Source organism: Triticum aestivum, chromosome 5B (genome assembly GCF_018294505.1).
Source record: "Triticum aestivum cultivar Chinese Spring chromosome 5B, IWGSC CS RefSeq v2.1, whole genome shotgun sequence".
Lineage (NCBI taxonomy): Eukaryota > Viridiplantae > Streptophyta > Magnoliopsida > Poales > Poaceae > Triticum > Triticum aestivum.
This window is the reverse complement of record NC_057807.1, coordinates 22,718,927-22,746,007: the sequence shown is the minus strand read 5'-3', so window position 1 is coordinate 22,746,007 and position 27,081 is coordinate 22,718,927. Positions and strand designations below refer to the sequence as shown.

The following is a 27,081-nucleotide window of genomic DNA, read 5'->3' as shown; positions in this document are numbered from 1 at the left end:
CCCGTGAGGCTACGGCGGATGCCAAGGCACTCCGCGGCAGCCCCGGCAGCTCCAGCAGCTCCGCGCCTGCGGACGACGGCGCCGACGCAGATCGCGCCAAAGTGGCGCAGGAGCGGACGACGCAGTGGGCAGCCGAGCACGCCCGCGCTCCAGGTGGAGGCGCGCACCGCGACGGCGGCTGCAACGACCAGGACCGCGGCCTCTACGAGGTTCGGACTGTGGTCAGGGATGTTGGTTCCAGTGTTGGGTGGCCTACCCTCACTAAAACCAACTATGTCGAGTGGGCCGGGATCATGAAGGTCAGGCTCCAGGTGCGGCGCATGTGGGAGGCAGTCCAGGACAGCAACGTCGACCACCTAAGGATCGACGGGCACTGGACGCCCTCATCGCCGCAGTCCCGCCCGAGATGCAGTTCTCGCTTCCCAACAAGCGGACTGCCAAGGAGGCTTGGGACGCCATCGCCGCAGCACGCATCGGCAGCGACCGTGCTCGCAAGTCCACCTTGCAGGCACTTCGTAAGGAGTGGGAGAACCTAGGCTTCAAGCCAGGTGAGGACGTTGATGACTTTGCTCTCCGTCTCAACACTCTGCTGCAGAAGATGGTGAAGTTTGGCGATGCCACCTACACCGAGGAGAGAGCTGTCGAGAAGCTTTTTCGGTGCATTCCCGAGAAGTACAAGCAGATGGCTCGCTCGATCGAGTCGTTGCTGGACCTCTCCATGATGACGATCGAGGAGGCGATAGGCCGTCTCAAGGTCGTCGACACCAACGAGCCACAGCCCCCCTCGGGGCCCGTCACAACCGGCGGGAAGCTGCTCCTAACTCGGGAGCAGTGGGATCCCAGCCTTGGTGACAGGAAGAAGGGGGAGCCTTCCTCCTCGACGGGCGGCCGCAAGCGTGGCAAGCAGCGTAAGGCGCGAAGAGGCCCCCGGGCAGGGCACAAGGACGTGCCGAAGGTGACGCCCGCGGAGGCGCCAAGGACGGCGCCGCTGGCAAGCCCAAGCCGGCACAAGACAACAGTTGCCACAACTGTGGCCGGTTTGGCCATTGGGCCAATGAGTGTCGGCAACCACGACAAGGCCAGGCTCACGTCGCACAGGCGAAGGAGGAGGAGACGGCTCTGTTCATGGTGCATGCAAGCATTGAGCTACCCTCGGCGACTCCAGTCGCAAAGGCTTTCATCCACCTTGATGAGCCAAAAGCACATGCTCTTCTCGGCGATGGCTCCGGGAAGGACAAGGCTACGGGGTGGTGCCTCGACACCAGCGCCACCCACCACATGACCGGTCAAAGGGAATTCTTCGCCGAGCTCGACTCCGATGCGCGAGGCTCCGTCAAGTTCGGGGATGCCTCCGCTGTGGAGATAAAGGGCGTCGGCTCCGTCATCTTCACCACCAAGATGGGAGAGCACCGGCTGCTCATCGGTGTCTACTACATCCCCGCGCTAAGGAATTCCATCATCAGCTTGGGACAGCTGGATGAGAACGGCTCACGCGTGCTGATTGAGCATGGGGTCCTACGCATCTGGGATCGCTAGCGTCGCCTTCTCGCCAAGGTGCCCAGAGGTGAAAATCGACTCTACGTCCTTGATGTGCAGGTGGCACAACCGGTCTGTCTCGCTGTCCGTCGAGACGACGAGGCGTGGCAGTGGCATGAGCGCTTTGGGCACCTTCACTTTGAGGCCCTGAAGCGTCTAAGTGCCAAGGAGATGGTGCGAGGCCTGCCATGCCTCGACCATGTGGAGCAGTTCTGCGACATCTGCGTCCTAACAAAGCAGAGACGACTCCCCTTTCCCCAACAGGCGAGATTTCGGGCTAAGGAGAAGCTGGAGCTCGTGCACGGAGACCTGTGCGGCCTGGTGACGCCAGCCACACCAGGAGGTCGACGCTACTTCCTGCTGCTCGTCGACGATCTCTCCCGCTACATGTGGGTGATGATCCTCGGGAGTAAGGGAGAAGCGGCGGACGCCATCAGGCGCGCGCAGGTTGGTGTGGAGGCGGAGAGCGGCCGCAAATTGTGCATGTTGTGCACTGACAACGGCGGCGAGTTCACGGCGGCTGAATTCGCGTCGTACTGCGCCGATGAGGGCATCCAGCGCCACTACTCCACGCCGTACAGCCCGCAGCAAAACGGCGTCGTCGAGCGGCGCAACCAGACGGTTGTGGGGATGGCTCGGGCTCTCCTCAAGCAGAGAGGGATGCCGGCTGTCTTCTGGGGAGAGGCGGTGCTAACGGCCGTCTACATCCTCAATCGCTCTCCTACTAAGGCACTCGATGGCAGAACTCCGTACGAGGCCTGGCATGGGCGGAAGCCGGCGGTCTCTCATTTGCGGGTCTTTGGCTGCCTTGCGTTCGCCAAGGAGCTCGGCCACATCGGCAAGCTCGACGACAGGAGCACTCCGGGAGTCTTCATCGGCTACGCGGAAGGCTCAAAGGCCTACCGCATCCTCGACCCAAAGACACAACGTGTGCGCACAACACGAGACGTCGTGTTCAACGAAGGGCGAGGGTGGCAATGGGACAAGGCGGTGGACGACGGCTCGACGCCGACGTATGACGACTTCATTGTCGAGTACGCCCACTTCAAGGAAGCTGGGGGAGCAAGCAGCTCCTCTTCACCGGGCACGTCTACCCCGGCCCCCAAAACTACATCGACTCCGGCGCCTGCTACACCGACGACACCACAACCGGCGACGCCACATACTCCAGCCCCGACGGTCGCCACTCCGGGCTCGTCTTCATCAGCACCAGCTCACGCAGAGCACAACCCGATGAAGTTCGCTTCCCCGCTCACTCACGACGAGGAGCGTATCGACGCATGGTATGACGGCGAACCGCTGCGGTACCGTACGATGGATAATCTGCTCGGCGACCAGCCGGTGCCAGGACTGGTGCCACGTGACCTGGAGGCGCAGCTACAGCTCGCGTGTGAAGACGGCGAACCACGATCCTTTGCAGAGGCCGAGAGAGACGCGGCATGGCGCGCCGCGATGCAGTTGGAGATGGATGCGGTCGAGCAAAACCGCACCTGGGAGCTCGCTGATCTCCCTCGAGGTCACCGCGCAATCACCCTTAAGTGGGTGTTCAAGCTGAAGAGGGATGGAGCCGGCGCCATCATCAAGCACAAGGCTCGCTTGGTGGCCCGAGGCTTCTTGCAGCAAGGAAGGAGTCGACTTCGACGACGCTTTCGCTCCCGTGGCACGGATGGAGTCCGTGCGACTTCTCCTTGCGCTGGCTGCCCAGGAGGGCTGGCGTGTCCACCACATGGACGTTAAGTCGGCATTCCTCAACGGCGACTTGAAGGAGGAAGTCTACGTGCATCAGCCACCGGGGTTTACGATTCCCGGCCAGGAGGGCAAGGTGCTCCGCCTGCGCAAGGCTCTCTATGGCCTGCGGCAGGCACCCAGGGCGTGGAACGCCAAGCTGGACTCCACGCTGAAGAAGATGGGTTTCGAGCAGAGCCCGCATGAGGCTGCCGTCTACCGACGAGGGAGTGGAGGAAATGCCCTGCTGGTGGGCGTCTACGTTGACGACCTGGTGATCACCGGCACCAAAGATGCAGAGGTGGCGGCGTTCAAGGAAGACATGAAGGCCACGTTCCAGATGAGTGACATGGGGCTCCTCTCCTTCTATCTAGGGATTGAGGTGCACCAGGACCACTCCGGGATCGCGCTTCGACAGTCCGCCTACGCCAAGCGCATCGTTGAGCTAGCTGGGCTCACCGACTGCCATCCAGCTCTCACTCCGATGGAGGAGAGGCTGAAACTGAGCCGCGACAGCATGACGGAGGAAGTGGATGCTACGCAGTACCGACGCCCCATGGGGAGCCTTCGCTACCTCACTCACACACGGCCGGACTTGGCATTCTCCGTTGGCTATGTCAGTCGGTTCATGGAGCGACCAACGTCGGAACACCAGCAGGCAGTGAAGAGGATCGTCCGCTACATAGCAGGGACCCTCGACCACGGCCTCCACTACCCTAGGTGTCCTGGGGCGGCACACTTCGTCGGGTACAGCGACAGCGACCACGCCGGCGACATCGACACCAGCAAGAGCACGAGCGGGATCCTCCTCTTCCTCGGCAAGTGTCTCGTGAGCTGGCAATCAGTCAAGCAGCAGGTGGTGGCCCTGTCCAGCTGTGAGGCTGAGTACATAGCGGCCTCCACCGCCTGCACTCAGGCGCTCTGGCTTGCTCGACTGCTTGGTGATCTTCTCGTTCAAGACACCAGAACGGTGCAGCTCCTGGTGGACAGCAAGTCCGCCCTGGCCCTGGCAAAGAACCCCGTGTTCCACGAACGGAGCAAGCACATCCGACTGAGGTATCACTTTATCCGCAGCTGTGTGGAAGAAGGGAGCATCGAGGCGAGCTACATCAACACCAAGGATCAGCTCGCAGACCTGCTCACCAAGCCCCTTGGGAGAGTCAAGTTCCTCGAACTTTGCTCCAGGATTGGGATGATTCAACTCTCCCACAAGACGACGTACAAGACTTAGGGGGAGAATGATGGATAAGTCTGTGTACTAGGGTCCTTGTGGGGCTGCAGCACATGGTCCTTGTGGCAGTTAGGAGGATAAAGTCCTGGACCATCAAGGACTGGCTGTTAGGATAGAGTTTTGTTTTGACCATCAAGGACTGTCAGTTAGCATCTTAGACTAGCATCTTAGACTAGCATCTTAGACTGGCATCTTAGCATATGCCTTGGCTGGCTAGCAGCCTATAAATATGTATCCCCAACCCCTCAGGTTGGCATGGCATTGTGTGAGAAATAAACCAACGAAAATTGTCCCAACTCTCCTAGTGTCATCCACAACTATCAATGCTCAGGCTGAAAGGTCTAACAGTTTGTATACACCGTCGAGTCGAATTGCCTAACTTCTGAATGTCTACATGACCATTCTTTGCTTCTGTCAATGAAAATCAGTGTTAGCAATGTTCAGTTTTATCAATGTGTTCTGAAAATAAAAATCCATTTAGTGAGCACATTCGCTAGGAGTACAGTGTTACACATGCCAATGTTCAGTTTTACCAATGTTCAATTTTGAGAGGGAGTACTCCATTTAATGAGCACATTTGCTGGCTTGCAATAAGAGGATTAGGAGTAGTTCAGATTCTCAGTATCTTCTCTGTAGGAGTAGTTTCAGTTAATTAACTGAAACTTTCTACTCCTCTTCTGTAGGAGCATCTTCTTGCTCTCTTCTCTCTTCTCTCTTCTTATCTCTCCTCTCTTCTCTTATCTTATCCTCTCCTCTTCTTAGATAATTTTAATTAACTGGAAATTAAACCTTTTTTAGTTAAATCTAAATTAAACATTTTTAGTTAATTAAACTCAAATTAAACCTTTCTGTTAATTAGACCTTTTCTGTTACTCCACTCCACTCCTTTTGTGTTAAATTATTAAATTAAACTTTTTTCCTCTCCTCTCCTATTCCACTCCACTCCTCTCTCTTCTATTCCACTCCTTTCCTCTCATATTCCTCTCCTAGTTCTTTCCTTTAACAGCAGCAACAGCAACAAGTCATTTTCTTTAATTAATTAAAATGAAACTAAATGATTTTTTCAGTAAATGATTTTTTAATTGACTGAAACTTGTTTTTTAATTAACTAAAACATTTTCTGTTAATTAAACTAACAGAAACATTTTCTTCTCCTGAAAAACAGGGGTAAAGATTTGTCTGTTCATTTGTGTTCTACCTGTTGTCCTGCAATATGCATAAGGTTGTGCATTCGTGGTGCTAACTGTTCTTCATTGTACAACTCAGTGGCCCAAAATATAGTAGTTTCCATTCGGTACACACAAACAAACAAACCATTCGAAGCACATATACATGACAATCCACTTTCATTGATAATAATGAATTAATGATCAAATCCTAATGTTTTGCAGCTACAAGCACATCAATACTTTTATTTTGTCGTCATATTTTGCTGAAGGTATGCAATCATAACCAAACATCATGTTCTGCAGCTAGCTGTTGGTGAAGTGTGATTTTCTCACAATATAAGACATCTGGACTCTTATCCTTGGTGGTCGAGCAGCGTTAGCCAACTTTGTCTTGCTGATCTACGGCTGAATAATTATGTTGAAGCTTGCTGCTGTGGTCATGCAACTATTTCCAGGTATGATCTAATGACTCGTCGGAAAGAAACCTGTCACAAAGAGCCTTTTGGCTTAACCCTCGTTACATGTGGCAATTTGGGTAATACTTTGAAATTCTGGATTTGTCCTGGTTGCAATTTCCTGAACCCATACAGGTGCAGAGTACAATGCTTTCGGGTAGAAAACCATTAATAAAAGAATAGACAAATTGTTATTCTATTCTATTCTACACAAACAGGGGTAATAGAATGAATTGGCTTGTTCACATTTAACTGTCATTTTAGCTAATCATTCTGCCATTTAGTGCTCCATATCAGTGTGCAAGCTTAGTAGTGGTTTATTTTCAGTCATTTATTTGAAATGTCATAGGTCAAGTTGTTTACATGCTGCCAGAGTCCTCTGCTAGTTAGTGCCGACTGTGATGATGTTAAATTGATATTGCATATGTTTCTTTGCTCAGAACCATTGGTTAGGACACTACTCGGAACCATAGGAGTAGGTTTTACAGTATGTCAGAGTGTGACAGATTAGGTTTTGATGCTTTCCCCACTTCTGCCTTAGATATCTTCAAATACAAGAGTAAAACTCCACTGTCCCTAAGACAAAATAGTTGTCCTCAACTACAGGAGGACACAAGAGGAGAGCTCCAATGTCCCAAGACAAATTGATAGTGCAAATGTTTCTTTGCGCAGATGTGTTCAATCATTAATCTGAAATGTTATATCCCATTGTTTTACATGCTGCCAGAGTTTGTTGCTACTTAGTGGCATACTGTATGATGATGATGATAAATTGATAGTGCAAATGTTTCTTTGCGCATATGTTCTGTTTAGGACACTACTCCACGTAGCTCAAACACATTCCTAGGGGCATAACTCCAGCACTGCAAGTTCGACATCACGGTGAAGGAACAAAACAAATTTCGGCACTTGACCTTCTTCAGCCAACAAAATAAGATTTGGTTTGAGAATCCACCAAACACTGAAGCCAACACAAATAGGATTTGGGGGCAAAAATTTACAAAGCGAGACATTGGGGATTGAACAACCCACTGGTAGTCATCTGACCGCACGCACAAACAAACATCGACTGGTCCACAGATTACATACGAATTCAGGGGTAAAATGATGCGATTTCCATTCCATCCTAGTACATCCAAACAACAAGATGTCAAAAAGCATATGGACTTATCATTCTGGTTTTTGGATGATTTAGTTAATCAAATTGACATCAATTGACCTGTTTTTTGATCAATTGCAGATTCTCTTGATTGGAGTGGAGAGGAGTAGAGACGAGAGGAGCAGCAGAAGTGGACAGCGCAGTGGCTGACCTCAAGCTCTTGATTGGAGTGGGGGGAGGCGGCCGGCGAAGGATCTGTGGCCAGCAGCAAAGGATCTGAAGCTGTGGTGGAGCAGGCAGCCGGCGGGAAGGGCGCCAGCGAGGGAGCTGCAGACCGCGGCGGGGAAGGGCGGCCGGCCGGCGAGGGAGCTGCGGACCGCAGCGGGGAAGTACGCCGGAGATGCGGACGACGGAGGAGCCCGGCGAAAGGGAGCAGCGACGGCGAAGAAGCCTGTCGGAGGGGAGGAGCGACGGAGGAAGATGCCTCCCGATTGATTTCAGATCGGGAGTAGTATTGTACTTTTACACTGTTTCACCTGGTCGGAACGATACCCCCAGCGACAATTATTTCGGAACGGAGGGAGTATGTAGCAGCCAGTCCAGATTCTTGCTTTGAATTATGGGGTCCTCAGTTGTGATCATTAGTAATCCCTCCTTTTCGGTTTATAAGGCTCAATTCAAAAATCTCATCAACCAAGGTAGATGGTGAGGGGTGGAATACTTTTTGTAGTTTGCAAAAGCACCTAATTAGTGCTTTTGTTTTTTCTCAAAAAATTATGTTTATCAATGCATTAATTGCAATGCATGCATGCATAAAGTACATGCATTGGTCAATTTTCTTTAAATACTTGCATGCAATGATTTAATGCACCTTGGAATCTGAACATGTGATGGGAAACAACCAAATTGAGCCTTATAAAATGGAAAAACTAAAACAACCAAATTGAACCTTATAAAATGAGAAAACTAAAATTTTAAGATAAACCCTATAAACCATAAAGGAGGGGGTACTTACCATGTTGTCTGCACTGTAGTGTATGGCTTTATTTTCGTTCAAGTGACGCTACAAAATGTGGGTTGGGTCTAATAGTGTGCAGATGATGGGTGTGTGATCCAATGTTATCAATAGGAATCTAGCTGACATAAATTTCTTAGGTGTGCAAGAAATTCTCAGGAGGTTGATCCTTTTAACTAGACAATATTGGTCTTTTGATTGTAACTAATTCCTAAACTAATCATCATCATACTTTGTTTTTGTTTTACACATGTAATATGTATATAATTCAATATTCATATTTAACATAACTGATTCTCACTGAAATAATTGAAACGACTCCTGCGGCGATGCGCGGGGAATCATCTACTCCCTCCGTTCCAAATTATTCGTCGTTGAAATGGATGTATCTAAAACTAAAATACGTCTAGATACATCCATACGTGCGACAAGTAATGTGGAACGGAGGGAGTAGTTGTTATGGTGTCCAATATTCTTTTATATCCACATGAAAGTGCAATTAAATACAATTTGGGAGAACTAATGTCGTTTGTCAAGTTTATCTCAGGACATTGGTTTCTCTATTCGGTCTACAAAAGACGGTGTTCTTTGGAGGCTCGAAAGTCTTTTTGGTAACTTTTTGAATCGTAGGACCTTCTGTACTATTAAGAGGGGTTGCAGCTTAATCATATTTCACTCGTAACGTTTGTCCACTTATTCCATGATTATTGGTAGGGGTTTCTCATCGAAGAAAAGTGACCCCCTCAAGAGGGTCGGGTGCCCGGAGGCACCAGAGAATCTGTAATGGCCTCGGCCTTGTCTGGGTGCCCGTCGTCCCTGGAGTTCGGGTGCCCGGGGTAGGGCGTTTTCTTTCTAGATAGTTTGAGTGCTCGGGGTCTTGGACCTCCAGGTGCCCGGCCCCATGTATGCCTGGCATTTGATCTATCCGGGTTCCCGGGACTTTGTCCCCCGGGTGCTCAGGGCTAGACGTCACTCCTAATCTTCCTTGAGCTTTATTCCCTCCATTGTCAAACACCAAAGCTTGAGATCTCCATCCCCATCCACCCAAATTCTCCAACTCTTTGGGGATTGGAGGAGATTCACTCGATCTTCAATCCCACCAAACCTATTTTTGCGTTCCTGGCTTCTTCATCTTCATCAACTTGTTACACTTGGGTGTTTGGGAACCCTAGATGAAAGAGGTCACCGCGGAACCACATTCCATTACGATGAAGCTTCATGGTGATGTTGGGAGCCACCAATTTAGCCGTGGAGATTGCCCCAACCTTATTTGTAAAGATCCCGGTTGGTGCCAGCTACTCTCATAGAAGTTGTTTTGATTCCAATAGGAAGGGTAAAGTAGAACAACAACAAAGTTTCCCTTAGTTAAGAACCAAGGTTTGTCGAACCAGTAGAGCTTCTAAACTAACAAGATAAACAGCACATGCACACAAACAAGATAAAAACTTACACCCAACGTGGCAAGAGGGTTGCCAAGCCCCTTGTCTTGCTAGTTACAAGATTAAAAGCAAATAGATATATGTAGTGGTAAAACAATAAGGTAAATAAAAAAGAGGAAATTTTGTTAGAAGAATGTACTGATGGAGAATAGAGTCGAGGTTCATAGGTTCACTAGTGGCATCTCTCTCAAAAACATGCGAATGTCATGGTAAAAAATTACAGTTGGGCAATTGAACAGATTGCAATATTTATGACTATGATCATTCAAGGCATAATATCACATAGGCATTACGTCTGTGATAAGTAGACCGTTAATCCAATTGCATCTACTACTAATACTCCACGCCAAAACCTCTACCCAGCATGCATTTTAAGGCATTAAGTTTGCAAGAAACAAAGTAACACAATAGGAAAGATGACATAATGTAGACAGAAAGAAGTAAATCAATATGACCAAACCCTGTCATTTTATCCTTAGTGGAACAATACAATACATGTCTTGGACCTTTTTATCATTGGGTTAGAGAACCGCAAGATAGAATCGATTACAAAGCACAACTCCCTCTAAAGAAAAAAAAACCCATCGAACTTGGCCAAAGAAGATAGATAGATCGGGGAGCACACAAATGTATTTTATTTATGTAGTAACAAGACCCAAACAGATTCAGTTGATTTTAGTGAACATTCTGATCATAAAGTGACAATTCATCATGCCCCAACAAACACAACACCGGTTACATCTAATTGACCTCGATCAAGAACGAGAACATGGTATTGAAGATCCAAAAGAGATAAAGAAAACCATCTAGCTACTACTATGGACCCGTAGGTTCTAAGGGAACTACTCACACATGGTCATGGAGGCAGCAAGGTTGATGAAGATGGCCGTGGCAATGGCTTCCCCTCCACTAGTGCTCCGGAGCATGGCTCTAAATGGGATCTCTTCGGAACAAAGACTTGTAGCGGCGATAAAATTCTTCTGGAGGTACGATGGATGGTTTTGGTACTTATAGGAAATCATGACGGTTGAATCAAGTCAAGGCGGTGCTTGCGGTCTCACTAACGAATACCCAAAAACATCAGATCTGTTCACATCAATGAACTCATGTCAATGTACTTGGCAAATTAAACTTAAACTTCCATGGAGAGTAAACAATTAAACACAATTTACACCAAGTTAAGATTATACGATGAGCACACACTTCTTTGGAGAGCTTCATCAGCCGACATAGTTGCTCTCATTCAGTTTGATAGCTAGTAGTGTGCATGCGAGAGCAACACGGAATGAAGGTATTAAACAGTTACAAAGGCATATTGTATTTATAGAAATGTGAATTTTAATTTCTGAAGACAAAATACTAATTAATTGGCCCAATAATTTTTTAAAGAATGTCAGTATAACCACAAAAAAGTAAAATAGAAGATCTATGTTATGGACGGTGCAGATGCACATAGAGATTTGATGGGCACTAAAATATAATTAAAGCTAAACATAGGAGGACCATGCATAATTGGATTATCCTTATTGGACAGTGCAGATACTTTGGTTCTTCGTCCTTCCTATTTTTACAGAGCACTGCTATGGGGACGACAACCTTCCGTCTGATCTTCGGACGACAGGTCTAATTAGCTGTTAGATTACACTATTTTGCTAATCAGCGCCAATCAAATTAGGCACCGAATCATCTGTGGAGCATCGTGTGCATAGCACATTTTTTTTACAGAAGTAGTAGATAGATAGACGGTAGATTTTCGAGGTGTGTTTTAGTGAACTTAGTACTTGCGTGTTGGATGGGTCCCACAGAGAAGAGAATATGCGAACCAACCTGTGGTTAAATGGTTAGAAGGACAGCGGTATCCCAACCCACAAGGGTTCAAGTCATACACTTGACATTGATGCCCGCATTATTTCTGGATTTATTTCAGCCTTCCGGCTATGTTTATTTAGTGGGAGGAGATGATCCCGTCGAATGCGAAACGTCTGTGGTGACTTTGTGAAATCTCCAGATGCTATGCCGGCTTAGTCTCTCGGAGGTGCCCATAGCACAGGGGTGAGGTATGCTCGTGTATGTGAGCGACTTCGGTTGTATTGTGAAAAAAAAAGAGAGAATTGTTTTTTTATAGGGGTAAAAAGGAAATTGGTGCGGGGCGTGGGCGTGGGAGGGAAGCAGCGCGGGCTGGGCCGAAATTTCCCCGAAACTCTCGGCTTCTCTCCACTCGGCTCTCTCCCTGTCGCCCGGACCCGGTGGGGAAAATCTTTCCCTCTCCTCTCCGCCGCCCGCCCGCCCGCTTCCGCTTCGCTCCGCCGTCGCCAATCCCTACCCAAAAGAAACCCTCCTTCGCTCCCGCCCCCGCCGCCGCGTCCGGGACGGAGCGAAAGTGAGGTCGGACCAGGCATAACCTGGGCGGGGTTTCGGATGCTGCCAGCAGTCTAATGGCGCAGGCCGCCGTCGAGCCCGCGGCGAGCGGCGGCGCGTTCATCGGGAGGCCGGCCGAGGCCCCGAGGATGAAGCGGAAGACCCCCTCCGAGCTGCGAGTAATGCCCCAATCCCCCACCCTGTTTTTTTTTACATAATACCTCCAATCCATGCTTAGTTCCTTGTCGGCACAATCCAGAGATGCAGCGCTGCAGTTATTTTGAAAGAAAGGGGTTTATTACCCATATCCAACCGTTTACGGCGCTTAGGTTTCAGCCAGAGAGTAGCTGCACCAGAATTTAGCCAAGTGTTTGATGCAGTGCTGCATTGTAATCTACTAACTGGTATATATGCATATGTACAGCAAAGTGCGCTGCAAATTAACCGCATTGTCAGTTTTTCACTTATGAATGTGTTATGAAGAACCATAGGCTCCGTATTTCATCAATTTATAAGGGTTTTATGTTACACAAGAGGAGACATGGGGCCTGCTAGAGCTTCGTCTCCAGTTCACACTGCCACATTATCACACACTAAAAATGCAGCAAATCCTGCTGCAAGCATTATATGCTACAAGGTCGCAGACGAAAACTGAAACTTGTTCCGTTGTTTGTTTCCTGCAGGAAGAGCAGTTGAAGCGGCGCGTGTCTGAAAAGGTTGCCGATGATCCGACACTCCCTTCCGCGGCGTTTGATAGGTATATATAAAGTGTTCTGCTGTAATCATGTTTCTTGATGTTCCTCTCCTCTTGTGTTTGCTTTGTTGGGAAATTTGATGCCAGACTAATCTTTGCATGTGGGTATAGGCCAAGCAATGGGCCTCGGAACCCAGAACAGCAGAAAATATCCAAATACATCAGCACTCGTGTCACAGAGGTGTTCCCAGTTAAAAAATCCAGAAACGTCGGGAAAGAAAATTGTAAGGTTAGACGTTGTGTCTTGTTAAAGAAAATGATGTTCACTGCTCTCCAAGTATTTGATAGCATCATGTTGAACCACTTGTTTTGTTACATAAGTAACTTGTTATAATGTCTTGAAAGCAGGATGCTTTACTGAACAATGAGAAGGCTCCCAAGTATGCTGATGCTGTAACGGCTTCACAGTCTGCAGAATCTCCGTTTCCACGGTAATTATTTTACCAGAGACAGTTGATCTTGTTTCATGCAATGTCCATGCTCTTATTTGGATTGTTTTCTTCCCCAAAATTCAGCAGCGATGGCGACTCTGCCCAGTTGGACTCTTCTGTTCCATCTCTTGCGGAAGCAGCAAAACCAGGTTTTAGGAAAGCTGAGAAATGCAGCAAGAATGCTCTGCGGAGTGTATCAGAGCTTCACATTGGCGATGAGAAGCAGGCTGGCTCTAGCAAATTCGACATGGTAAGGAGCATCCACATAGGCGCTACAGTATATGTATATATTAACTCATCCTCTAATCTTTCTAGTGCTTTGTGTAGGACAAAGTGATGAAAGGGTTCGGAGCTCGTGGTGCTTCTGGAGTTTCCAGTGGCACTAACATACAGGCTGGTGATGTTCCTTTGAAGTGTTCAGAGGTGTGCCCTTCCATGATCACAATACCAGGAAAAAGAGCTCCTTTGGATCTCACCTTGAAGACTACCCTGCAGTTTGTTTCATCATCTTCTGTGAAGTGGTGCGTATGCATTAGCTTCTCTTGCATTTCTTTCTTGTTTTCATTTAGAAAATGCACCCTTCCCAGAGAAAGTTCATGAGTATCTTGATTGAACTGGTGACATGTCTTAGATTGACACTCTGAAAATTAGATATGTAAATGGTATGTGTCTCTTACTCTCTTAGTTATTTAGTCTCACTTAGTTATTTAGTCTCATTGGATGCTCACTACACCTGCAATTTCATGTCAAGTATTGGTGTCTGTATGATCCAGTGCTCCAAGTGATATCATGTCTAGTACAGCATACGGTCACTAGGGAAATTAATTGAAATTTACTTGCAAATTGAACCCTGTCGTCTTTGTTAGTTTTGTTTAGATTTTCTGCCTCAAAGGCCCAAAGTATAATAACTCTTGCCTGCAACAGGTGTCACAATTTGAGTACAAGTTGTAGGGGCAGTATTGCTGGAGGTAGGTCTCAAAGTTTAGGACGCACGAGGCATGAGAGCAACAAGGAATTCTTGTTCTTGAAGGCACTGCAGTCATGGGTATATCCACAATCCATGTTACCTGCTCCCATCTTATCTGCTATGCTCTCAACAACTGCACAAGGAGGTAACTACTTGACCTGAACCAGTGTGTGCTTTTCAAGATAAAATATCCCCGTACTTTTGTGGATGTATCTCTTTACCTTTTCTCCTTCTGGCATGTAGAAAAAGAGTTCATTCACAAAAGGTATCAGGATTGGGAAGATTCTTTTCAGAATCTTTACTACATGTTCCGGAAGAATCTGTTGAATATCTTCTATGGTATCTTCTTGCTCCTCAGACCTCAATCCTTTATAATAATTTGATAAGTCACATATATGGAAAATTTAACTGTTTTTGTACATGTACAAAGAATTCTGAACATGTTAAGAGTCCACATTTGTCTCAAGATCACCTTCGATTGCAGTTATATTTCATTTTCCTTGGAAGCATTGAATCTTTAGGTTCTACTAGACTGTTACTCTATGGCTCACCCTCGTCCATCTTACTGAACATTACTTTTGTTATTGTAGTTTATACGGCACAATTTTTTGCTCTATTTATCCGCGGAAACTGTTTGGAGAAGCAGTCCTGTAATGCCTACTTATCACAATCTACACGTGGCATGAGGTCACTACTACGAAAGCAGGTCACTCCTTCGTTTTGTTTTTCTGACCTCATCATCGTTTCATATTTCTTTTTTAAAATCCCTATTACAGTGCCCCATTTCTGTTACAAACCAACCATTATGTACATTAGTGCTTGCAAAGTGTTACTTCACTGAAGTAGATCAGACTTATTGGTTGGCAAGTCTATTATAGATTTCTTCATTTTCCACTTCCATTATTTTGGGGACTTACGACATATGAGTTACAACATCACACTAGTTCCACATATGAATAAAGCTTTAATACTTTTGTGATTAAACCCAATGCTTCTTCCGTTTGCCCATTTTACTGAAAGGAACATCTTTTTGGTTGTTGAAGTCAATTTTCTACCCTTATTTGGTATTTCTCTGTAAACTAATATGAGTAGTGACCTAAAACGTCTTATATTAGTTTACAGAGGGAGTACCATAATAGGAATGAAATATTAACTTGGTATGTTGGTCTCTAGGGCATCGAATTGCTCCAGGCCAATCTAGGCCGTGTTGATTTCAAGCTTTGTACTGGGTTAAAACATCATTGTCACTTATGATCATAATTGTGTGACCATATGACTGCATTGTTGCAGGGTGTTTGCTTTTCTATGCCCCTTTGCAAGGCCGAAATGGAGCAGGCTACCGAAGACGACCTGATCGAATTCTCAAAAATCCGAACACTCAACCTGGGCCAGGTTCTATTTGATTCTTCAACTTGCCTTTATTTGCTCTGGCAAGGCTGCATCTAGTAACTGACTGTGATTGTTTTCTATTGAATGGGCAGACACTTCATATAGATGCTTTATCTGAGGTGGACAACACCACGCAGTCGCTCCTTTCGTTTACTGGCAATAAGAGCGTTCATGGCTTATATGATGTCTTGTTGAACTACAAGTAGGGCGCTTAATCTGTAATAATCACTCTGTTCCTTCTAACCCCCTGGTTTTTCATGCTGTGTAATCTAATCTTGTGATTTATTTTTCCAGGTTCTTTCTGAACTCATTATCTGCCGCAGACGTCCCGGTGCTATACTCACCGGTGCCATTCCAAAATGGTTCCCTCCATAGTCCGGAGGTAATTTCATTTCCATCGACTTTGTTTTTCTTCCTCTCTGCTTCCTTAGGCAGCAAGCAAAATGGTTTTGCGTACTCACATTTACGTCCAGATATTAACCACGTGGTGCTACTATTGCACAATTATTGTTAGTGTCACGTATTTTGTTCACTGGATTCTCTGTTAACAAGTCGCAGAACACTCGGTCTAGAAGCACCTTATTCATCCACTCGAATTCGAAGCAGCTGCACTATGTTTTATGACGCTTTGTTTGCGCAAAAACTCGGTCTGAATACATGGTCTTGCAGGTGATATGCAGGGAGATGAGGAAAGCCGACAGCGGCCTGGCCCCGTCCAGCGTTTTCGACGACGCAGGAGAACCTGGATCAGAGGTGTCTGATCCTCCTCTTGCGGCGGGCAGCATGTGCTACAGCATGGAGATCAAGGACGCGGCTCTCCCGCCGTGGGTCGTCTCAGGCGTCTCCGCCGTGATGACCTCAGACACGGACCGCTTCGATCTGACGTAAGCACCACAGTTCCTCCCCGCCATCATCCATCGCCCGTCGAAACCCCCTTTTCTGCGCGCGCTGAAAATAGTGATTGCCTGTTCTTCTGTTGTTGTTCGTTACAGGATTGCGACGGAGCCCTCATCGGTGGGCCTGAACGCCGCCTTGGCATCCCTAGGCGCGGACGGCCTGTCGAAGACGACGGCAGTGTCGGAAGGCGTCTGCGAGGCCCTGGGCGTCCCCGGCGCTGTCCTGGTCCTCTCTCTGCGCTCGGCGGTGCTCCGGGGATTGAGCTACGAATGCGGCGAGTACCTCGCGCGCACGACCGCGTGAGCTCCCCCCGGCCGGCGCCTCGGGGCTCGGAGAGGGCGGTGCGTGTGCTTGCGCTTGCACGGACCCGCCATTTTTTGGTGTTCCGGTGTGGGCAGAAGAAGCAGAAGGCTCCTCCACGCCACGCCATGATGTTGATCTAGAGTAGAAGTAGAATCTTGATGGATGAAAAGATAGGCTTGTAGGAGGAGGAGGTATATCCAAGTTCCAGCTGCTCAGCTTTTGCGCTGTGGGTAGGGTAGGGTAGCGGTAACGGAGGACTGTGTCGTTATTCACGTGGCGGAACTTTTGGACATGTTATTTACCCTTCCCAGACTGGAAATTAATCTGCTAATTGATGGAAAAAGGAGCTTTCTTGTTTTTTTTCCTTCTTGGATGGTTTTCTTTCTCTCTTTTGGTTGGTTGGTTGGTCAGGTTTGTCGTCTCGTGCTGTTTGCTTGATCCTCCTTAATTGTCGGTGTGATCCTCCATAATCACCGTACCGGTTTAGTGTGATCGTCGCGTGTCGTTTTGCACCGTTTGGTTTTTTTTGGCGGGAAGAGGGCCGCGTTTGTCTGCTTGCTCCGGGTTTGAATTCTGGCGGGAACCGAGCAGAGATAAAGCAAGCTTTTCTGCTCTGCTTTTCTGCTTTCCTTGATCCGAGACGATCCCTTTTCAGCTTCCTTTTCCCCACGAATCTCCCCTCTCTCTCTCTCTCTCCCTCCCTCCCTCCAGCACACCACAGCAGAGGAGACATGGCAAGGGATGATAGGATCAACCCCAAGCGACCTCTCTCGTCCCGTGTTCCTCCTCGCCTGCCAAAGCAAATCAAAGCTGCCACCCAAGGACAAAATTACTGTTCTGACCCTTAAGGCAAACTAAATCCCGATTTGACCTCGTTTCGAAAAAAATTTCGTTTCTGACCTTTTCTGGTGAAGCCAAGGTCCCTGGCGTCTGGGTTACGAAGCAGACGCCGGGGTCCCTGGCGTCTGGCCCCTGGCCCGCACTGCCCGCCTGCCCGCCTGGTCCCTGGCGTCTGGGTTACGAAGCAGACGCCAGGGGCCAGACGCCAGGGACCCCGGCGTCTGCTTCGTAACCCAGACGCCAGGGACCTTGGCGTCACCAGAAAAGGTCAGAAACGAAATTTTTTTCGGAACGAGGTCAAATCGGGATTTAGTTTACCTTAAGGGTCAGAACAGTAATTTTGTCCCCCACCCAACAACCATCCCTCCCCTTCTTCTCTGACCGGACCTGCCACCCCGCCTGCAGCACACCACCCGCCGCCTTTGTCTTCTTCTTATACCCATCGGCCTCCCCACTTTCTTGCAACGCCTCTGCTGTGGTGTGCTGGAGGGAGGGAGAGAGAGGGGAGATCCTCCCAACCCCGCTCCCCGCCGCTCCTGCGGCTCAACTCCATCCACCGTCCTCCTCCCCTTGGCGGCCTGCTCTGCCCTGCTCAAGCCATGAGCGCCACGGCCATCCACGCCTCCGCCGTCCTGCGCCGCCGCGCCATCGCCGACGACCTCGGCCTCGACGCCCACCACGACGCCTACTGGGCCGCCGCGCCCCGCCTCTACGACTTCTCCAAGCACCACCTCTTCAACCACCACCACCACCACCACGACGACCACGACGACAAACTCGACCTCAAGCCGGAGCACGACGACCTCGACCCCAAGCCGGAGCACGACCAGGACCTCCCCAAGCCGGAGCAGAAGCGCGACCTCGCCAAGAAGGAGCACCAGCGCGACCCGGCGCCGCGCCCGGATCCGCTCCCACCCGCGCCGTCCCCGCGAGCGCCTTCGCCTGCGCCGCCGCCGAGGAAGCCCACGAGCGCGCACCTCTGCCTGCTCGCGCTGCAGGGCACCGGCCTCGGCTGGGGCGTGCGGAAGCGGGTCCGCTACGTCACCCGCCACCGCGCCGCGCGCCACGACGACCGCCGCGCACGCCTTTCGCCCGCCGTCGTCGCCGAGAACCCGCACGATCGCCGTCCCGCGCCCGCCACTGCCGTCCACGAGAGCGCGGACGCGGACGAGGGCAGCTCCAGCAACGTCAAGACCAAGGACCTGCTCGGGCTGCTCGGGGAGACGCGGGCGGACGCCGAGGAGGGAGGAGAGAGCGGCCGCCAGGAGGAGGAGGAGGAGGAGGAGCGCGAGGTGCCGGCCGTGGAGGAGGAGAAGACGACGAGGAAGCGGAGGAGGAGGAAGCCCGGCAGTGTCCACAGCTTCAGCCTCCCCAAGCGGAGGGTCCGGAAGCCCGCTCCCGCTCCAAAGCTCGAGGTTTTCGAGGACGCCGACGCGGGGCCGGAAGCAGAGAGCGACCGCAAGGTGGCGGCCAGGGCGGACAAGGCCAAGAGGAAGAGGAAGGACGTTCGTCGCCGTGGCCGTGGCGTCGCCAAGCGCGCCAAGAAGGCGGCCCCGCCGGTGCCGGAGGTGGAGCGCAAGGTGGTCAAGGCGGAGAAGAAGAGGTGCCCGCCGGAGGAGGAGGAGGAGGAACGCAAGGTGGTCAAGAAGGAGAAGAAGACGAACCTGCCAGAGCAGAAGAAGGACGAGCGCACGGCGGTCAAGGCGGAGCGGAAGAGGGGCCCGCCGGAGGAGGAGCGCACGGCGGTGGTGCTGGTGGCCGTCAAGAGGGAGAGGAAGAGCAAGGCTCCTCTCCGCGGCCGCGCCGTCACCGTCACGGAGGAGCCGGAGACGAAGCCCCCACGCGCCGGCGTCAAGGCCGAGGAGGCCGCCGCCGCCGCAGCCGCCTTGGCCGCGGCGCCGCGCGGCATGGTCGACCGGTGGACGGCCACGCGCTACGCGGCCGCCGAGGCGTCGCTGCTCGGCGTCCTGCGCCGCTTCGGCGCGCGCCCCGGCAAGACCGTCCCCCGCGGCGAGCTGCGGCAGGCGGCGCGCAAGCACGTCGGCGACACGGGCCTCCTCGACCACCTCCTCAAGCACACCGCCGACAAGGTGCCGCGCGGCAGCGCCGAGCGCATCCGCCGCCGCCACACCGCCGACGGCACCATGGAGTACTGGCTCGAGCCGGCCGAGCTCGCGGCCCTGCGCCGGGAGGTCGGCGTCGACCCGTACTGGGTGCCGCCGCCAGGGTGGAAGCGCGGGGACCCCGTCTCCGCCGACGGCTACGCGCTCAAGGCAAAGAAGCAGGTGGAGGAGCTCACCAAGGAGCTCGCCGGAGTAAAAAGGTCTCCTTTTCCCCCTTCTCCTGCCATCTTCCTTTGCAGTTTCTTCTTCTTCTTCCTGGATTGCTCTAGTGGAGAATGCACTACAATGCCGATACGATCATCCATTGATTCTTGCATGTGAGGAAGAAATGTTTGTGCTAAAGTTGATCTTTTTTGCTGAATTGCTACTATACTGTTAAGATTCTTGCCTAGAGTAGGTAGCAAATTAACTAGCAATGCCAGTGTTGTGTTAACACTGAATTTTGTTACAATTTGTGTATGAAGGCACTTGTGCTGAATAGAGCAATGCTAATTTGTGCTGCAGTTGATTACTTGTGCTGAATTGTCAACATTTTTGCATTGCTCTATTCAGTTTGTGTTGGCACTGAATTCTGTTGCTCTGAATTTGTGTGTGAAGGCACATGCAGCAGCTGGTGAAGGCACATCAAGGCACAATGAACAATGAAGTGAAGCCTGAGGCACCCAAAGCCTGCATTTCTCATGACCCTTATCAGGTGACCACACTTATCTGTCCTCAGATATGCATCTCTCTTGCTTTGCATCTCTCTGTTTGCATCATGTATATTTGCTGTCAAAATTACATCTCCCTGTTCTGCATCATGTACATTTGTTGTAGTAAAAATTATGGGGAAATGGGGTATGCATGCATGGATGTAGCCCACCCCCTTAGTTGTGATGCAAACTTGTCAGCTGTCAGGGTTTCTGGTTCCATCTTCTGTGAATACTTTGGTGTTGGAGTTTCAGTTAAAGAAAGAACTTTGACATTTGAGTTTGCTTGGATTGGAAGTGGAAAGTCTTTGGTTTTGGTTTTGTGATAGTCTTGTTTTTGGATTTTCAATCACAGAAAGAAAGACATTTTGACATTTGAGTTGCTTCCAAGTGGCAAGTTTTGGTTTTGGTCGCCTCATAGTACATTGCATTGCAGTACTGCATCATAAATTTGTGAGATGCAGGAGCAGGTTTGCCTTTCCAAAGCATGGTACATTTGTACTACTACCTCCGTCCGGAAATACTTGTCATCAAAATGAATAAAAGGGGATGTATCTAGATGTATATTAGTTCTAGATACATCCCTTTTTATCCATTTTGGTGACAATTATTTTCGGACGGAGGGAGTAGTTCTCAATTTGTCTCCTCTGGGAAAGCATTGCAGAGACACCTGCAGTACTCACCAATCTTTCTCAGCTTTGCTTCTCACATTTCATTTTTTACACTGAGGTTAAGGTGGATGTTTAGGCAAAGCACCTTTTTATTTCCATTGATGATCTGCAGATATGCTGCAAAGTACACTTGACATAGGTAGTTTTATTAATCATCAGAGTGCATATCTCTTTCCACCAGTGCTGTAGGAATTGCAAAGTTTACATTCTTTTTGTTTGTTCCATGGAGCATTTCCTAAGCTGATCTTGAACTCATGATGATCTTATTTGCAGGACAAGTATGAGTGTGTGCTGAAGGCCAATGGCAATCTGGAAAAGCAAGTTCTGTCCTTGGAGGTACTGCTGCGACTCCTCAGCTTAAATTCATCATACTTATCTAGTTTATTTATTGAAGAAAAATATATACTTATCTAGTTAGTTATCTTGCAAGAAATGCCTGCCAAGTTAAATCTGAATAAATAATGAGATTCTGCTTTCCTGGTTGAATTGTTGTCTCCACATAACCACATTGTTGATCCTGCTGAAGCCATTGCTGTGGATCTGTTTTCAGGAGAAGTACGCCGGCGCGACACGGTCGAATGGCAAGCTGGAGCAGGAGGTTCTGTTCCTCAAGGTACATCTGAGTTTTAACCAATCATCTGGATTTTAACCAATCTTTGCACAGCACCTGTTGTCAGTGTACAGCACCATGCATCTGCATTTCATGATGAGTTAATCATGTCATGTGCCTGAATGTGTTGTGCAGGAGAAGTATGAGGCTGTGCTTGAGAAGAACAGCAGGCTGGAGCAGCAGGTGGCTGCTCTGTCCACTTCTTTCCTGTCTCTCAAGGTACACACACTTGACTGCAAGATGAGTAACGAATAATGTTTCTGATTTCTTGTCATGATAGCATTTGATCCAAGATTCTGTGCCTGATGATTGCGTACATATTAGCATCAGATTTGAGGAATGATTTGGTAATTTTAACTTAGTGCTGTGTGTGTGATGAACAGGAGGGCATGCAGTTTCTGAATGATGGGGAGCAGCAGCAGCAGCAGCAGCAGCTGCGGATCATGGGAGCGGAGCCGCGTCTTCTTCTGTGCGCCAGGGAGTGCCGCCAAGCTGACAGGCAGGAACCGAGCAATGGCGCAGGCGACCAGCTCGCCGACGGCGGGAGGCGCAGGGAGTGGCCGCACGAGGCGCAACCGTCGTCCCCGCGGACCCCGACGGCGGCGAGGGTCGCGTCCGTGGACGACGACGGGTGCGCGATGGATGGTGGTTTGGAGCTCCCGCCCACGCCGCCGTCGGCATCCTCCACCAACGCCGCCTCCTCCGCCAAGCTCCTGCTCCTCCCCGCCCCGGACTCGCCGGTCCAGCCACCCCCGCAGCCGCCGGCCACCAGCAGCAGCAGCGCCAGGGTTGACGTCGGCCTCCAGGAGCCAGCGGAGTCCCGCTCCGGCGGCCTCGACCTGCAGCTCCGGCACACGGCGCAGGACGCGACGGCGTCGCTGCCGTTCCCGTGCGGAGCCGCCGCCGGCCTGCCGGAAGGCGGGAAGACGGCGACGGCCGGCGGCCGCGGCAGAGTGGGCACCGAGCTGGCCCTCGCCACCCCCTCCTACTGACCGACCTTCCAAGTTTTTGCCCCCCATCGCCATTGACGAGACAGATCGTAGCAAGCCACCACCAGTCCACCACTGCACAGGAAACAGGATAGAAGAAGGAAGAGGATGAAGAAAGACAATACTGTGGCATCGCTTTCGTTGGGATCTCCATTGCCAACCTTTAGTTTTCTTCTTGTTTGTTCTCTAGTATGTTCGTCGTCGCCATGGATCAGACTTTGATTTCGAGACCTCGTCTTTCTGTATGTTGCTGTTTAATCTGTTCGTCATGGACCAGAAATTGGAGACGGCTTAACTAGTTTTTCTGATCCTCGATTAGTCTTGACATCAATGTTTTCCACCAAATTTTCCAAAACTGAAGATGAGAACAGAAACACGCGGATTCAGTAGAGAACAGAGCCGAGTCACCTCGATGACCGCCCGCCGGCCCCGCTGTCGCCTCGTTGCCTCCCCTGCCCGGCGTCCAGCCCTTTCGGCCCCCGTCCCCGTTGCCGGAACCAGGTGAACCGCCGCCGCGGTCGCCATTGTTGTTATGATTCGTTGGATTGCTTCTTTTCTTCTTCTTTTTCTGTCGGCCGTCGCATCTCACGTTGATTGCACACTGTTGTAGGTCATTCCCTCTCGTCGTACCGGCCTGTTTGGCCAGAAGGACACCGACCGGCCGGTGCACCACCACCGCACCGCAAGTGTTCGACGAATTGACTAGGTGAGGTTTTTGATCGTTTCTGTGTGAACCAGGCTGTTTGGATTGAACCAAGCCGTTTGAATTGTAGATGAAGAGGTAGAGAGAGATGGCTTTGGAGGACTCCTCGTCATCCGAAGAGGAAGAAGACGATGATGACTATGACACTGTTTTAGGCATGATTTTCAATGATGATGTTCGGCGGCCGAGGAGGGGATCACAGTTTGGCTGCATACACATCAACCGTGATAGATCGGAGGGTCATGCGAAGATCATGAGAGACCACTTTGCCACAAAGCCAACCTATCCGGAGAAGTACTTTTGCCGGCGCTTTCGGATGCACACAAGTCTTTCTCTCACCATTGCAAAAAGCCATTGAGAGATATGATGATTGGTTCAAGCTTCAGAGAAATGCATGTGGAGAGATAAGTGCAAGCCCTCTGATGAAATGCATTGGGGTTGTTCGAGTCTTGGCATATGTGCGGCTGTTTGAGTCTTGTCATATGGGTGTTCGGCCGGTGCAATCGATGACTATGTTCACATTGGTGAAGACACAATCTTGGAGTCTGTTCGAAGATTCACTAAAGTAGTGATCAATGTCTTTGGCTTGAATTAATCTGCTGAATCTGCAATGTGTTTATTTTCCGTCAACATATTTACTGATAGTATGCCAACCCTCACTTAACTTGATCAATAACTAACTTATATGTGTTGCAAGAAAACAATGGGAGGCATTGAGATTTACCACCGAGGTTTGCACAATGCATGGTCCTTTGTTTAATAACACATTATTGCACAATTACATGAACCATTCTAATATTTAGATTTTTAACAATTTGGTCTTGCACATCTAGGTCATGCTGTTAGAGATTTTGACCCACTATTCGACCCATTTTTTGCATTGGGGAAATGAGATGTCCATGAATGTCAGTCAAGTCAAGAAACTGAGAAAAAAGTGTTAGGATAAAAAAACTAGCAACATGAAACAACAAGATCTTTGTCTACACAATGAAGAAGACACCAGTGAGCTACATGATGGTACTAACTCTTATATCTTGTTTTTTTATTCCTTTGCGCCATTTCAAATTTTAGAGAAGGTATTTATGCATATCTTTGTTTTCAGTCCTTTCCAAAGCAGTTCACTGATGATTACCTCTCAAACTACCTGTATGGTCAAGAGGCGAGGAAGGTGCTCATACAACACCCACGGTACAATACAAAAGTCTTCCTCAAGAGGACGAAAGATGGGCGGTCAATCATCCACAGTCACTGGCCTAAAGTTGCAAGGACCTTCAACATCATTGAAGCCTCAATATTCGCCTTCCACTTCAATAGTTTTCCAGATGTGATTCATCTGCCTATCTACCATCTATGATGCTATTTTCCAAAGGTTTTAGATGTTGCATGTGAAACTTGATGTTGTTGTGTAATGGGGGTAGCTAGCTATATACCTATATGGTGTAACTGAGTGATGAAGCTATATGATGTTGCATTCTGATGTATTTCAATTGTGAAATCCTGGTTTCGTATTACAAAAATTAAATATATGGTGTGTTTAATATGAAATGTCAATTTGATTACTAAATGGATTAAAAATAATAGGCCTGCTAATTGGTTTTTTTCTATTGCTACAATTATTGAGACAACACCGTGGGCGATGACTTCGGACAACCCACGTTGTTTCTAGGAAGTAAACACGTTGGATCAATGAACTATCACACACGACTTCCTCTGGACAACTGTTTGCGTTAGGCCACCGTACGCAAATGTTTTCCATATAAAAAATGTGTGTGATGGAAAGCCTATGCCACACAGTTTCTTGAAGACATCGTGCGTGATGCACTTAATACACAAACGATAAAATTATTAATATTGTCTGCAATGGCAACACTATCATAGACGATGTGATGGGGAAAATTGTCAGGTGATGTACCTACAAACGGAAACATTTGTCTGGGATTCACTGTGTGGGATGTATAAACGAACGAAAAGATTTCTCTTGGATTCACTGTATGGGATCTACATACAAACAGAAACGATTGGGCCTGTATAATTGTGTGCGATGGCTTGCCCGATTGCACACGAGCTCTTTTTGCCCCACCTGTATAATGAGGTTTCTAGGTCGTGTGGAAGGACCCCCCTATCGCACACACAGGCAAGGCGACGATTTAAAACTCCATCGCGGAAAGGGGGCAAAAACGGTTTGTATAGCAGTCACTTGCACTAGTGAAAGCAAGTGTTGGAACAAACCAACACAAGTGTTTTGAAGCTCCTTGAGATTAAATACAACATCATTATAAATTATTCAAATACCACCACATCTTGATGTAGAAGTGGTGATAACCTCCCCCAAGTTTAGGCTTTTGCAAGCCCAAACCAGCAAGACCATTGCGACGGTTGGTCAGGAGCCTACTCCTGGCTCTAGTTGGAGAAGCTCATGTTCATGTAGGCAGACATGCCTCGAAGCGCCTCAAGTACATAATCCAGATCACTACAAAAAAATACACTTCTGTGATGATACATGTTTGTCACAGTAGGTCACGTTTTCTGTCATGCATGTACATCCATGAGGATTTTATGATAGAATCAAGATAGTCATACCTGTGCTGTCGTAGAAGTGTTCCATGACATTACCAAAATTATCATCACGGAAGTGTCCACTTCCATGACGATAAATCGTGCGTCACAGAAGTGCTTTCGTCAAGGGTGACCGACACGTGGCATCCACCGTAATGGAACACCGTTAAGCTATCGGGTCGGGTTTTGGATCCGATAACCCATTAACAGCCCCGACCAATGGGGATTTTCCACATGTAAAATCATCATTGGCTGGAGGAAACACGTGTCGGCTCATCGCTAGGACAGATGCCATCCACTCATTGGACAGAAGGCGCCTATGATACGTCGACACGTGGCACGGCCCAACAGATGCCCATTCCTGTGAAAAGGCCGGCCCGTTTAACTTGGTCAAAAGGTGGTGGGCCGGCCCATGGAAAGCCTGTTAACGGCCTGTTCGCATATAACCCATTTACAGCCCGCTAACCCAAGGCCCGTTACACCCTATTCGAATTAGGCCCAGTAGCGTCATCTGGGCCATCCAATATGATTCCAGCCCGTTTTCACTTCTGGCCCATTGTCAGGACCCCGACTCGATGCCACATCGATCTAGCATGTAACACCTCATATCACTTTGCGGCCTCACGCACGGTATTCTCACGGGTGTCGCCTTACCTTTGCCCGGGACCGTTTGCGCCTTTTGGCACACGTATATGACAGAGTCGCTAGCATCCATATGATAAGGAGCCCGGGCTGACATGGCTACTCGTAAACCCAAAGCGGCACAGACTTACAGGGACAGGCATCCATGACCCAGCATCGAACGTGTCGGTCATCAGCGAGTGAATCCAGGCTGTAGCACTGGGCTAGCAGGACTCCGGTGAACCGGGCTGTAGCGGGCTAACAGGACTCCGGTATTCATCGCGTGACATTTCCCCGAAGGGACAGACACAGGAACGAAGAAGGACACATGCCGGCCAGCCTAAGTGTTCCGGAGCAGTAGCAAGCTACCATGGCTCGGTGGAAACACTAGGAGACATTTCCCCGTAAGAGAGGCTACTAGAGATAAACAACTAGATGGTCAGATCCCACACATACCAAGCATTTCAATAACATACACACAATATGCTCGATATGTGCAAATACAACATGG

The 27,081-nt window shown here is 49.3% G+C and overlaps 2 protein-coding genes across 3 annotated transcripts; both read left to right on the top strand.

Annotated features, from left to right (window-relative positions):
- Window positions 1-11,872: 11,872 nt before the first annotated feature.
- LOC123115502 (protein downstream neighbor of son homolog) lies at window positions 11,873-17,132 on the top strand. Of its 2 annotated transcripts, none has more exons than XM_044536650.1 (14): window positions 11,873-12,206; window positions 12,711-12,784; window positions 12,893-13,010; window positions 13,130-13,212; window positions 13,300-13,462; window positions 13,540-13,733; window positions 14,137-14,324; window positions 14,423-14,518; window positions 14,770-14,885; window positions 15,470-15,571; window positions 15,661-15,770; window positions 15,863-15,950; window positions 16,238-16,452; window positions 16,561-17,132. In XM_044536650.1, the coding sequence occupies exons 1-14, from the start codon at window positions 12,105-12,107 to the stop codon at window positions 16,766-16,768; spliced, it is 1,857 nt and encodes a 618-aa protein (XP_044392585.1). In that variant the 5' UTR covers window positions 11,873-12,104; the 3' UTR covers window positions 16,769-17,132. The 2 variants fall into 2 exon arrangements, with proteins under 2 accessions (XP_044392585.1, XP_044392584.1); XM_044536649.1 differs by having other exon boundaries at window positions 13,297-13,462.
- A 950-nt stretch (window positions 17,133-18,082) lies between these two features.
- LOC123110184 (protein AMEIOTIC 1 homolog) lies at window positions 18,083-22,988 on the top strand. Its single transcript, XM_044530659.1, has 6 exons — window positions 18,083-19,931; window positions 20,329-20,425; window positions 21,365-21,427; window positions 21,642-21,704; window positions 21,837-21,920; window positions 22,085-22,988. Exons 1-6 carry the CDS (start codon window positions 18,208-18,210, stop codon window positions 22,691-22,693), a joined length of 2,640 nt encoding a protein of 879 aa, XP_044386594.1. The 5' UTR covers window positions 18,083-18,207; the 3' UTR covers window positions 22,694-22,988.
- The last annotated feature ends 4,093 nt before the right edge of the window (window positions 22,989-27,081 follow it).